Source organism: Anolis carolinensis, chromosome 2, assembly GCF_035594765.1.
Source record: "Anolis carolinensis isolate JA03-04 chromosome 2, rAnoCar3.1.pri, whole genome shotgun sequence".
NCBI classification, from domain to species: domain Eukaryota; kingdom Metazoa; phylum Chordata; class Lepidosauria; order Squamata; family Dactyloidae; genus Anolis; species Anolis carolinensis.
The window spans coordinates 300,649,963-300,664,200 of NC_085842.1; the positions used below are offsets into that span (position 1 = coordinate 300,649,963).

The following is a 14,238-nucleotide window of genomic DNA, read 5'->3' on the forward strand; positions in this document are numbered from 1 at the left end:
CTCCTCTCGCGCCGCTGATTGGCCAACGGAGGGAGGGGGCGGGCTCGGGCGCGCCGGCCTCTCATTGGGCGCGGCCGCTCTGTCGCTCATAGGCTTCCTCCGGCTGCGGGGTTGGTTTAAAGGCGCACCTCACAGGCGGCGTCGAGTCAGTCCGACTGAAGCGTGGAGGAGTAGCCGGTCAATGTATGTACTCCATATATGTGTCTATATACTTGGCGTGTGTGTGTGTATGGGACTCCATATATTTTGTGTGTATCATACGATATATCTGTATCTAGCTCTATCTCAGTGTCTACCTCAGAAGTAGACACTGTTTCCTGAAGAGCATCTGAGGGGCTGGGTTATAATCCATGGTAAAATATATATAAGGTGTTCCATGTATGTGTGTGTGTTTACCCTATACAGTATATGTGTTATAATCCATGAAATTCCATGGTTTTATATATATATATATATATATACACACACACACACACACACATACACAGTCTGTATGTGTGTGTATTTCTCTCTCTCTCTATATATATATAATAGCTGTGCCCGGCCACGCGTTGCTGTGGCAAAGTGGTGATGGTATTGGTTAAAAATTGTTGTGTAATTTTTATTTGATGTTATTTGTATTTTTTAAATTAATTTTATTGTAAGTTATCTTTTTATTTATTATATTTTATTATTTTCTTGTATTATTTTTAGTTATTTTCTGTTATTATAGTATTTTATTGTATTAACTTTTAGCGTTTTTAATTATTTTTAATGTTTTTTATTATTTTTTATTGGGTTGCTAGGAGACCAAGTTGGAGGAGCTTAGCCTTCTAACTGGCAGCAATTGGATAAAAGCAATTATTCCTCTCTCTCTAATGAGGACTTTATTTTTCTTTTCTTTTTGTTGTATCAACCTAGAGGCGTGGATGATGGGTTGTGTTGTCAAATTTCGAGGTTGGGGGGCCTGTAGTTTTGTTGTTTTGTGGGTCGCCGTGATGCCATCACTCTTTTATATATATAGATATAAACACACACAATATATATATAGCTGGTGGATGTATGTACTGCATATGTGTGGTTATCTATCTATATGTGTCTGTATACTTGGGGGTGTGTGTATGTGTATATATACACATGCACACACCCAGATTTGTTTTTGTGCATGGGACTCCATATATTTTGTATGTATTATACGATATATCTGTATGTAGCTATATGAGAACAGAAGCAGACACTGTTTTCCTGAAGAGCATCTGAGGGGTTGGGTTATAATTAATTGTAAGACATATATAAGGTGTTCCATATGCACGCACACACTGTATGTGTGTGTATCTCTTTTTCTATACATACAATACACAAACACACACACACACACACTATATATATATATATATAGCCACTCATGTATATATATGTGTGTTGTGTGTGTGAGAGAGACTTAATTTTTAAGTGTGATTATATATATAAGTTCTGCAGAGCATCAGGGGGGTTGGGTTATAATTCACGAGGTTTAAGGTGTCATATATGTATCTGTTTTATCGAGATTGGTTATTGCTCTACCTTGCAGGATCTTGAGCATTACCTTACTGGCATGTGAAATAAGTACCACTGTACAAAAGTTTCAGCATTCTTTAGCATTTCCCTTTTTTGGTATGGGGATATAAATTGATTCCCCCCCCCCCCCCATCTGATGACCATTCTTGTGTTTTCCATATTTGCTGGAATATGGCATGTATCACTTTGACAGCATCCTCTATTAAATAGTTAAGAGTAGAGACACCAAACTGAACAAATAAACAACTACAAAATACATGTGTATGTATAAAAATAATACAAATGAATGTCCCAGTTTACTATAGGTATGTTTATAGACACACACACCCTTTAACAAGCAGTAATAGCTGTGGTAATTATTTGAAAACCAAGTAAACACATTTTATATTGGAGAATGTTATATAGTGAGTTGGAAATTCTATCTTGAATTATAACTTTATGTCAGGTCTTAACATGGTCAACCTTGTGCAGCATTTCATTGTGGAAACACTGAGTTGCAAAACTCACTTGTTTCTCTCATAATATTGCAATATTACTCTATTATTGGAATCTTGTTAAGTAAGTGGGTGGGTGGGAAAACTGCAACCCCCACTCCCAATTATGAGGTGTGCCTATGTTTTGGACTTGCTGTATTTGTTAGTCTTGAAGATACCACAAGATTCATCCCTCTTATAGACTAGTATTCTTGTTTCATTACATTTTAGTGGTGGTTTGGATGTTGGACTAGAACCCTGGAGACAAGAGTCTGAATCTCCATTCAGCCATAGAAACTTACTAGAAATGCTGGGCAAATCACATTCTCTCAGCTTCGGAGGAAGGAAAACCCCCTCTGAGCCCCCTTCCACACTGTCCCTATATCCCAGGATCTGATCCCATATTGTCTGCTTTGAACTGGATTATATGAGTCTACACTGTCAGATAATCCAGTTCAAAGTAGATAATCTGGATTTTATATGGCCTGAGGCCCCTTCTACACTGTATTTATATTCCAGGATCTGATCCCAGATTATCTTCTTATCCCAGATTATATGGCAGTGGAGATTTATATAATTCAGTTACAAGCAGATAACCTGGGATCAGATCCTGGGATAAACGGCAGTGTAGAAGGGGCCTGAACAAATTTTGCCAAGTTTGACTTGAAGTCCTTTTAAGTCAGAAATGAAGGCACACAACAATCAACTGACATTAAGTTCATCTTACTTACTCCCAGGTAAATATTTATGAGGTTGTAGACCAAAACTAGATAGGCATGGGATTGCATGAAAAAAACTCTCTGCTGGTTCTGAAATAATTTTGGACTAGGGTTGTGAACTCAGAGTGGGGCACTGCTAAGATTGGCTGTTTTGTGAGAGTACTTTTCTTGTTTCCCTCCCTCTGTCTTATAAAGTAGCCTTTAAATTACATAAAAAAAAGAAAGTAAGGACATTCGGCATGCCATTCTCTAGCCTTGTGTAAGTTTATGGTCCTTGGCAACATGTTAATGGGTCTTCTTTTCTTCTCCCACCCCATTATTGTGCTCAATTCTCAATGCCATGGCAACATCTAGAAAGAGAAAGGGCAAACAAACATGGGATTTGGCAAGTGATGTTCAGGAATGGGAAATGGTCGTCTAGTTGTTAGTGGATTGGAAACCCCAATACCCCTAGCCATTATAACCGATGATATGGAATTGAGGTTCAGTGACCTCTAGAGGCCAAAACAATTCTCAGAAGTGCTTCAGGTAATGGGGCAGAGAATCCTATGCTAAGGAAGAATGAGCAACAAGCCATTGCACCTTCCCTTTTTCAGTTGCATGTTCCTTTGGGTCCTACAGCAGTCCATTTCAATTTGACACAGTGAGCACAGCCCTTCATAACCCCTGCTTTTCAGAGAGGAAAGGCAAACTGATAGCGACAACTATGTCTTGGTTGTGGTTTCTCTCCAAAAACAATATGATAGTAAGAACTGGACTTGCCTATGGTCCAACCATGCCACTGCACTTTCTCTGATCAGGCCTTGCTCAAGACAAGGGATCTTCTTTATAAGAGGTTTTCTCAATTGAGGTATGTCTGTACTGTACCAAAAACCTCCCAGTTTCCAACTACTCTATGTACTCCCCCCCCTTTTTTCTAGTATGTTGTCCTCTGTTTTTGAAACTAATCAGATAACTTCACTTGAGATTTCAACACTCTTTTTTCCTACTTAGATTTGAAAAGTTGACGTATTATTACAGTGGCCTCCCTACCTGAACCTAATTGGGGACAGCAGTAAAGTACACCGTGTCTCTTGAAACTTTCAGAGAGGAAGCCATGTTAGTGTGCTGCAAGTAAAGAAAGGAAACCAAAGCTTTGTTCTAGTAGATTTATCATAGCAAAAGCATTAGTGAGTCAGACATACTTCATGAGACAGATGAGACATAGTGCATTTTGGAAATGGTATCTCTGCCTTCCACATCATGATTTTTATTGCTTCAAGCTAAAATGTTGTATCTGTGGTGGTTGATAAGGTAGGAGTAGGAACTTACCCCATTTACTTCACTCATTTAAAAAATCCTAATTTGTTCTGTCGTTTTGCTGAAATCTTTCTCCTGAAAGGCATGCAGCATTTTATTTTTTCACTGAGAACTACCTGCTCCCTTAACACATGACTTGTAAGTACCGTAGTAGATATAATAAAATCTTCCTAAGTAATCCAGTTTGGTAGCAAAGAGGTTTTGAACAAACATTGTTCTTGTGGGGCAGGATTTTCCAGTAAGGGTCTCCTGATTGTTAAAAGACCATGAACACAGTAATTAGAAATACTGCCTAATTATTCCATACCAGTAGAGCCAAGGTGATATGGTGGTTTGGGTGTTGAACTATGACTCCGGAGATCAGGGTTTGAACCTGCTCAGCCACAGAAATCCACAGGGTGACCTTAGGCAAGTCATATTCTCAGCCTCAGGGAAAGGCAAAGACTTTGAAGAAATTGTGCAAAGAAACTCTTGTGATAGGTGTGCCTTAGGGCTTCCTTAAGCTGAATATTACTCGAAGGCCTAAAACAATTCTTATCAGTAGTGATTGGAGTACTTGCAAAAGTGATGGGATTAGCTATAGTTTATTTGTTGTTTGTTTGTTTGGGCGATCCCTTGTAGGCTGAGGATTTATTTATTTATTTGCAACATTTATACCCTGCCCTTCTCACCCGAGGGGACTCAGGGTGGCTTACAAAAATTGGCAAAATTTAATGCCCAAAATACAGTCATAAAAACAAAACAATATAAACAGATCTATTAATAACATTGTTAAAACACATTATAAAAACCTTAAAAACGTATATATAATTAATTCCATTCGTCCGAGATCCTTATGCTTCATCCTTAAATCAGGCCATGTCAACTTTGTCATTTACTCATCAAAAGCTTGGGCACATAACCATGTTTTCAGGGCCCTTCTGAGTCCCAGCAGGGTAGGAGCCTGTCGGATATCTCCAGGGAGGGCGTTCCACAGCCGGGGAGCCACCACCAAGAAGGCCCTGTCCCTGGAGGATGATGGTCCTCCAGTTGTGGGGTCTTGGGGGTGTGTCCATAGGTGGCTGAAGAGACCTATTCTTGACCCGCATGTTCTCCCGCAGTGAGGACATTGGTTTCCAGGTGGAAGGCGGTCCCGGTCAGGGTTGGCTTGACGCTCCTTCCTCTTGGCATGTTTCTCTCTTAAGCCCTCCGTTCGTGCCTCTTCGAACCCCGCAGCACTGCTGGTCACAGTTGACCTCCAATTAGAGTGCTCAAGGGCCAGGGTTTCCCAGTGATTAGCAGTTAACATAGGAAATAGGTGACCTGTCAATATGCGGGTAGCTTTTGGGCTGCGGTAGAGTACTTTTGCTACAGGACTACGATAATGGCTGCCAAATAGTAATAGTAAACTCTTAGAGAAAGCATGTGAAAGAAAGCCCATAATGCACATAAGTGTTCTGTGGTTTGTGTAATCATCATCTAGGCCTCAGACAGGTTCCAGGATTTCCTATGTAATCATCTGCATAGCGAAATCACTTACTTCAATACTAGTTTGAAACTGCATTAAGCAGCCAGTGTAAATAGGGCCTGAGCTAGGTTTAAGGATGAGGGGAGATTTGGTAATTTTATTTGGAATATGTGGAAAGGAGGAGTGGATTGATGGGAGACAGCGACACCTTCTGGCTTGGTCTAGGGCCAAGCTTTAGATTTTATCTACAAATTTTAAGTCTGAATGGTAAATACTGAAACAGAAGAGAATAGAGCTACTACAAGTTGGTTAGTGATCAGTGATGCAAATATAGTATGTTTTGCAAGCGAGTGAAAGCCAGCTTGCATTTTGAGAATGCTTTGCTTAGTTACTAGCAAATGCCCATTTCCAGAAAAAGAAAATAATTAAACACATGAACTTGTTTAATTAAAACAAAGCAATAATATTTGTTGGTATATCTGTTAGGGAAACTTACCCTGGCAGTTTTGTAAACAGGAGGGAGAGTGAAGTGAGCTGAAATAAAAGACATGTTCTTTAGAGTTCAGCTGCAATATAAAAGCCCTGATTGTTTTTCCTGTGATCTATAAAAGCTTATGCCAAATAAAGTGTGTGGGATTTTAACGTACCACAAGGCATCATACAGGCTTTGTTGCAGAAAGATGAACAGTGCTGCCACCCTCCTATTTCTCATTATCTAGTTGCCATTTCTAGACATGCTTTTCATGGGAGGACTAAGAAAAATCAAGGCTTCAGAGAAGAACACAAACCTTACAAAATGTTAATTTTGCCACAGAACTCATGCAGTGTACCCCATGTTCTGCTTGGATGCAATCGAACCACAGTAGAACAAGTGTCATCATTTGACCTAAATGACTGAAATTCACAAAAGTGTGTGCCAAGTAACTCATTCTAATCTGTGATGAGCCATTAAACTCTTTATTTTGTTTTACAACTAACATGACATTCTCCTTGGAAGGTAATTTAGATCTACTAAGTGTACTTTGTGCAGCTTTCCTTGAAACCCTAGGTTGCAGCATGTACTACATAATTGGCTAGCATGTTAAGTAGATTAAGCTGAACACTTAGTGATTTCCTGGAAAAGACCTTGTGGATTTTTTATTACTCAGACATCTCTTTTGATCTTCATGTAATGCAAGAAACTTGCTGTTATGTAACATATACAATTCAAGCAGGGAGCAGTTTGCCCTGCAGATATGTTGGCACACAGTGCCTATCAGCCACAGCATCATCATCATCATTAATCTCTCAAAAAAGAGACCCAAAGCAGGATACAACACCAAAAACAATACAATGAAGAATTTTAGGGGTCCGAAATATGTAGTGGCAAGGACGAAGCTGTCACCAGTTTATTCTGAGTTGACTTTTCCAAATTTTTCCCCTTTGCTATTGAGAGGTGCAGCTCTACACTGCAGTTTGATATCACTTTCATTCCCATGGCTCAATAATATGGAAACCTGGGAGTTATCGAAAACTTTCATGGCCAGAATCACTGGGTTGCTGTTAGTTTTCTGGGCTGCATAGCCATGTTCCAGAAGCATTCCCTCCTGACGTTTCGTCCACATCTGTGGCAGGCATCCTCAGGGACTGTGAGGTGTTGGAAACTAGGCAAGTGAGGTTTATATATCTGTGGAAAGTCCAGAGTGGGAGAAAGAACTCTGTCTGTTGGAGGCGAGTGTGAATGTTACATAGGGGTGACCAAATACAGCATTGCCCAAACACAAATCAAGGAACATGAAAAGCCCTGCAGACTAACTCAAGCAGAGAAGTCAGCCGTAGCAGAGCACTTGATGAATCAACCTGAACACAGCGTATTATTTGAGAACACATAAATGCTAGACGACTCTTAACAACCACCATGTCAGACTACACAGAGAAACCATTGAAATCCACAAGTATGTGGACAATTTCAATAGAAAGGAGGAAACCATGGAAATTAACAAAATTTGGCTACCAGTATTAAAAAAAACACTCGGAAATCAGGACAAAAAATACTCTGAACAACACTCTGAAAACGGGAATTCCAGACAAGAAACAATCAGGGCCAGCTAACACCTCCCAACAAAGGATTTCCCCAGGTAGGAAGCAGCCAGACTTTGAAGCTTCAAGGCTTTTCAATGCTAATCAAAGTGATTAATTGCAACATTCACACATTTCTCCAACAGACAAGAGTTCTCTCTCCCACTCTGGACTTTCCACAGATATATAAACCTCACTTGCCTAGTTTCCAACAGACCTTACAACCTCTGGGGATGCCTGCCATAGATGTGGGCGAAACGTCAGGAGAGAGTGCTTCTGGAACATGGCCATACCGCCCGGAAAACTCAGCAACCCACTGGGAGTTGTAGTTTGGTGAGAAGACTAAAGGCCGAAAGATACAAATTTCAGGATCCTATAGCTTTGAGCCATAGTAAAGCATTGCAGGGAAGCCGGGGAGGGATTGCTGTGCGCGCTCTCGAGGAAGAGCGAGAACGCGCACCCCCATGGTCGCGACGGATGGGAACGCCCCTTTTGAACTTCACAAGGAAGGAAGGAAGTGGGCGTGGGAGGGAGGTTATCGCGCATGCTCAGTCCCCGCGTTTTCAAGGTGACAGCCGCGGTCTGAGCCGGGGAGGCATGGTGGGTGCGCATGCGCGTTACTCTGATGCCTGTCGGAGCGTCCGGAGACGGGGATGGGATTCCGCTGCGTGTGAGTGAAGGCCTACACATTTCCTAGAGTCCTAGGGCTAAAATAGCGAGGCTTGTTTTCTGTGGAGGAGCTGGTTGAATGTCAAGACAGTCAAAAAGGCTAAATCAGGCCTGATGGGCCAACTTGGGCCCTCCAGGTGTTTTGGACTTCAACTCCCACAATTTCTAACAGCCGATACTGTTAGGAATTGTGGGAGTTGAAGTCCAAAACACCTGGAGGGCCCAAGTTGGCCCAGGCCTGCACTAGGCACTTCAGTGGAGTATTATAGCAATTGATCTGATGGCTGAGATTGTTTTTGTATGCCCGTTGTTTCCTCAGTGTGTAAGGCATTCCTAGATAATTAGTAAGTCCAAACTGAGACGATTGCCAAATGTGTTCTCCTCTGGGAATAGAAGTTTCGGCTGCCTTATCAGACAGAAAAAGAAGCTTGGTATTTTGTTTTGTTCTGTTATCAGTCATTTTTATCACTGGTGGAGCCATTTAAGGTAATGTTTGATGCCAGAACATGCATGTTTACCATCCTTCACCAAATGATCAGTAACAAAGGTGGCTGAGGGACAGGAGTTTGGTAAACTACTAGCCAAAAAAAAGATAGCTTGGTCAGATGATAATGTAATTGTTTTCACAGATGCTCTGTTTTGTAAGTTTTTTGTCTAATCTTTGACTGTGAAGGCTTTATTTATTTTGTGTCAAAAGCATTGCATAAATAAATGTTTAAAACTGATACCTTATAGGACGACAGTACTGGGGGAATTTTACTTACCAGCCCCCCTTTGACCATCAACTTAGTACTGAAACGGGGCTTGGCTTGGGCCGCTGACTTCTCTGCTGACACTCAACTTTCGATTCTGTTCCTCCTGGGCTTTAGTGAGGACTTTTGTTTTCGTTTTATTTTCAGAATTTTTCTTTATTTTATGGAGACTTCTCTTAATTTCCTCTCTGGCTCAAGTTTATCACTGACAACTAAGCTTAGCAAAATATACTGTTTAATTGATGAGTCTCCACAATAATTGTAATTGGTTTAAAATGTTTTTAATGCTTATTATTGATTTAATATTTATTTATTTATTTATTTATTTACAGCATTTATATTCCGCCCTTCTCACCCCGAAGGGGACTCAGGGCGGATCACATTACACATATAAGGCAAACATTCAATGTCTTTTAACACAGAACAAAGACAAGACAAATATAGGCTCCGAGCGGGCCTCGAACTCATGACCTCCTTGTCAGAGTGATTCATTGCAGTTAATTGCAGCTGGCTTGCTCTCCCGCCTGCGCCACAGCCTGGGCCTATTTGTTTGTGTTTGTGTGTCTCGTGTGATTGTAAAGGCATTGAATTTTTGCCTATTTTCTCTGAGTCCCCTAGGGGAGAAGGGCGGAATATAAATATAATATATAAAATATATAAACGTGTCTTAATATATTATTATTGTTATTATTATTGTTATTATTATTGTTATTATTATTATTGGGAACACAAGTGGCTAAATAATTTTAGACCAAAAACAGGCAACAGCAACTGCATTGTCTGCAGCTTTAAACAATTCTTGCTCTATATATGAGGCAGGGCATTGTGGATAAGCATAAAGATGCTGAGTTGTTTGTTCTGCTTCACAGTCACACAAGGTGGAGGATTCTGCCAGGTTGTTTTTTGATCTGCCAACTCCACTTCAGAGTCTTTTCAGGGGCTTCCAAGTTGCCCAGTCTTGGTTTGCCCCTGGAGGAAGACTCTTGTGGGGAGCCATCCAGTTGGAATTACCTGATTTTGTTGCCCATGGGGATATTCTTGCTGTTGCTGGAGGAACATTTAAAGAAGTGGTGGTTCTCATGAAACTGTTCCTTGGTTTGAATCTACTGGGAGGAGGCTGATAGCCACGCAGTGGGCGGCTTTCACAGTGTTCAACCTTATTTCTCTCGCAGTTGGCAGCAACTTCCTGCCGCACATTTGGGGGGGGGGGGGGAGGCAACGCCAGGTAGCTTATAGAGTCTATCAACAGGTGTAGGTTTAGGATATCCTGTGATTCTTCTACATATCTCATTCAGTGCTATATTCACCTGCTTCGCATGGACAGATTTATGCCAGATGGGGCAGGCATACTCAGCATTTGAGTAAGACAAGGCCAGGGCTGATGTTCTTATTAATTTTGGGTCTGCACTCCATGCACTATTATTATGTTCCCGCAGGATGTTATTGCGCGCAGCTACTTTGCGCTTGGCGTTCGCACAGTGTTTCCTAAATGTTAGCGTTTGATCTAAAGTGATGCTGAGATATTTAGGGTGGGAACAATGTTCAAACCCTTGGCCTTCCCGGATAACCTTCAGTTTCCTGTCGGTTTCACGATTACCTAGATGGAAAGCACACACTTGTGAAGTTGAACCTTCATAACTGTGAATGTTGTGTTGACACATTGTATGTATTAGCAAAACAAGCAAGCCAAAGTATTATGGGAACAAATATATTATAAAAAAAACAACTTAATACTTTTGTTTTATTGATGAAAAACACTGCCAGTGAGATAAAAATAGTTGATGTAACCTATTTTTTTTTTTTTTTTAAAAATCTTCATTCTTATTAGAAGCCAACCTTTGTAGGTATCCCAAACTACATTGGCTTTTGCAAATCTCTTTTTAAAGGCATTTTGAGTCTATGTTCGTGGACACATCTTAATGACAATGAGTTCTGTAAGTTAATTACGTGTTGTGTAAAGATGTTCCTCCCTATACCTGTCCTGTATTTGGAGCACAGTAGCATATAATTAAACCCCAACAGCATGCAAAATATACGATTGCAGTAACAGTATTGGTTTCTATTAAAACTGCATAGTAAAGTGTTTTGTTGAGTATGTTCTTCTTCATTTGCCAGGGTTTCTGTTTGCTAGAATAGAAAAATTTTATGAAGCATTTAGGTGGTCCATCTACTTGAAATGAAATATATCTATGCCTGCTTACATGCAAGATGGCTTTTAATTGCTGTGTGCTCTTCTGTTCAAGGCCAACAGGTTACTTCATGCTAAGCTGTGACAAAACAAATTCTACTATTTATGTAGCAAAGATCAGATCTTTTTATTCTAGCAGAAGATTACTTCCTCTTCTTTCTATACACAGATGCCAATAAAAAATAAGTGAGATATACTACAAGTCTTTCCAAGGTAGTATAAAATTAGTAATATACATGGTATAACACTTTAAAATAGAAAAGAAAAAGAAATTCCAGACTGCGAGGGTGTGACTGTTGCTACATGTTCAAAAGTCTGTGCTGTAAAATTACATACATTTTTCCCCATCTAAATGACTATCTTCTTGATTGAAATTTGTTAGGGAGTATTTGGAGAAATGCTCTTGCTGAGAAATAAAATAGTTATGTTTGTCTATGTAATGTTATTTTAGAGAAAGTATGTACATAGTTGTAACATAAGATAATGATTTATATTTCTTTGGTACTGGTGTGGCAGGGAAGGAAATTGATAGTTCCTTTCCAACCTTAAAAATCTTGTCAGTTGTATGCAGGTTGGTGGGAGATAGTCTTAGTTAACTACAGCAGACGTAACACTAACCTCCATCTCAGCTGGATGCTGGAAAATAACATGGCAAATAGTTCAAATCTGTCTGTGACTATTTCAGATGCTGTGTAACTGACCTTCTTAAAGTTGGCAATCCTTGGTCGTAGATAAGTGTTGTGTGTTTTGTAGATGTTACATTTACTTTCTGTTTCTAAAATCATATTTTCTATTTGGAGCAGTTTGAAACATTTAAAGCTTTAGAGCCTTTTTTAAACAATTGCCATAACAGTTGTCGGATTATTAGTGAATAAAGCGGCTTTATCAAAAACATGACCCTTCATGAGAGCAAAGTGTGCTCAACTTACATGTACCAGCATTTAATTATATGTTCATAAGATAAAGCAGCATAGCTACATTTGCTCCACTCAGATAAACATTGGTGTCTCTTTTTCCTCCTCCTACAGCTATACCACCATGCCTGGATCACTTCCTGTGAATGCTGAAGCCTCTTGGCCAAAAGATGTGGGAATAGTTGCTTTGGAGATCTATTTTCCTTCCCAGTATGTTGATCAGGCAGAGTTAGAGAAATTTGATGGTGTTGATTCAGGAAAGTATACCATAGGCTTGGGCCAGTCCAAGATGGGCTTCTGCTCAGACAGGGAGGATATCAACTCACTCTGCCTCACTGTAGTCCAGAAGCTTATGGAGAGGAACAGTCTCTCTTATAATTGCATTGGGAGACTCGAAGTTGGAACAGAGACAATCATCGACAAATCCAAATCTGTAAAGACTGTCCTGATGCAGCTCTTTGAAGAATCCGGTAACACAGATGTGGAAGGCATTGATACAACCAATGCCTGCTATGGAGGCACTGCTGCACTCTTCAATGCTATCAACTGGGTGGAATCTAGTTCCTGGGATGGTACGTTAAGAATTTTGCAAAAGCAGAAAACAAGTGTGATTGATTAGGTCCAGTGAACTTGCTGCATGATCTCAGAGGCGGCTCTTTCTAGATGGCAGCTTTCAAGAGCTTCTGCAATACATTTTAATAGCTATCATCAATATAGGTCAAGACACAGGCAAAGACTTCTGCAGTACTCTGTTCTCAAGTGTGAATAGATCTCTTCTCATACGCATCTCAGCTATTGATTCCTCTGTACAGTCTAAAATAAATGGAATCAGTGGTGTGGAAGGGGGAATGCTATAAAAGCCCTCTGCTGCTATTCAAACTATAGGATAATTGGTGTTCAGGATTATCTATGTCTTGGTTAGCACAACTCTGTGGATGCAGCTAATATTGCCTGTAGTTTTTCCTCCCTTAGTCTGGTGTGTCTTCTTCAGGTCTTCTGGATTGGAACTCTTTATCAGACCCAGCCTGCATGAGACTAGAAGTTGAATGACACCAGATTGACAAAACCTACTTTGGGCATCAAGAAACTGATATAAAATAAATTGCTGCCTAGGATTCTGAATCTCATTATAATTCTGTCTCCCCAAAATGTGTAATAAAATACAGCCAACAGTATTTCTCGTCAGCGAATAGCGACATTTAAAACGTATTGAACAGGGAATGTATTATATATTCTCTTATATAAAAATATGGAATACGGAGGTTATCAAGCATTTTCTGGTGAAAGGTAGTCATCAGTAGAGTTGGTTACATTCCCAAATTAACACAGGCAATAACTGTAACTGAAATCCAATCTCATTGGAACTCCTAGTGTGCTGTGCTAATTGCAGATTTTTCAAGGAAGTATTCAATAATGTTTTTAACTGCAACCACAAGAGAAACAGAAATATTTGAAAATGTTAGATTTAGATAGGATTCAAACCATTACTTCATAGTGGGCTCATTGATCACCCACTGAAAAGGCTCATTTTTCCAATTTGGAAGGTTTTCTATTAATATTGGCATGCAGTCTATCATGTTATTACCAACCTGATGGCAGAAGTGCAAACAAGTTAGTGGCATCAACACTGAATTTCTTAGTATAGTTAAACGCCTTTATGCCGTTTGAAACAATTTTCAGACAGGATTTTTCTTATAGATGCTACCTGGAAATTATTATACAGATGCCATCTGTGTAATAATAATTTTGCATAACAGGAGGCGGCTCGAATATAAACAACACCAAGGACTTTGTAACAAATACTGAGCATATTAAATGGCTGCTGCAGGGTCAGATTTATTTGCCCTTATTTGTAGCGAAGGAAGCTGTACTTCACAAGATTGTTCAAAGTACCAAGAAATTGCTATCGCAGGAATGCCTAGCATCCATTTTACAGTCTTTTCAGAGTATTTGCTTTTTCCTTTGCAGGGCGCTATGCACTTGTTGTTGCTGGAGACATTGCTGTTTATGCCACTGGAAATGCTAGGCCAACTGGAGGAGCTGGTGCTGTCGCTATGCTTGTGGGTCCAAATGCACCTCTTATTTTTGAGAGAGGTTAGTGTTGGCTTTATTAACTGGTCATATTGCTAATTCTGACACTGTTCCAATCTTTTCACTTTTTGGGAAGCTATACAAGCATTCGC

General features: G+C 40.0%; 1 protein-coding gene across 4 annotated transcripts in view; it reads left to right on the forward strand.

The window, feature by feature from the left end:
* The window catches only part of hmgcs1 (3-hydroxy-3-methylglutaryl-CoA synthase 1), a 32,437-nt gene that overhangs the window by 4,374 nt on the left and 13,825 nt on the right, over positions 1 to 14,238 (forward strand). Inside the window, exons 1-3 of one of the 4 annotated variants that reach the window (XM_008102827.3) lie at positions 38 to 183; positions 12,170 to 12,627; positions 14,024 to 14,149. In XM_008102827.3, the coding sequence (XP_008101034.2) occupies positions 12,180 to 12,627; positions 14,024 to 14,149 (574 nt within the window). In that variant the 5' untranslated portion in view covers positions 38 to 183; positions 12,170 to 12,179. Of the gene's footprint in view, positions 1 to 37; positions 184 to 8,076; positions 8,203 to 12,169; positions 12,628 to 14,023; positions 14,150 to 14,238 lie in introns of those variants that run through there. The other 3 variants (XM_008102826.3, XM_008102825.3, XM_062972431.1) reach the window with 3 other exon arrangements.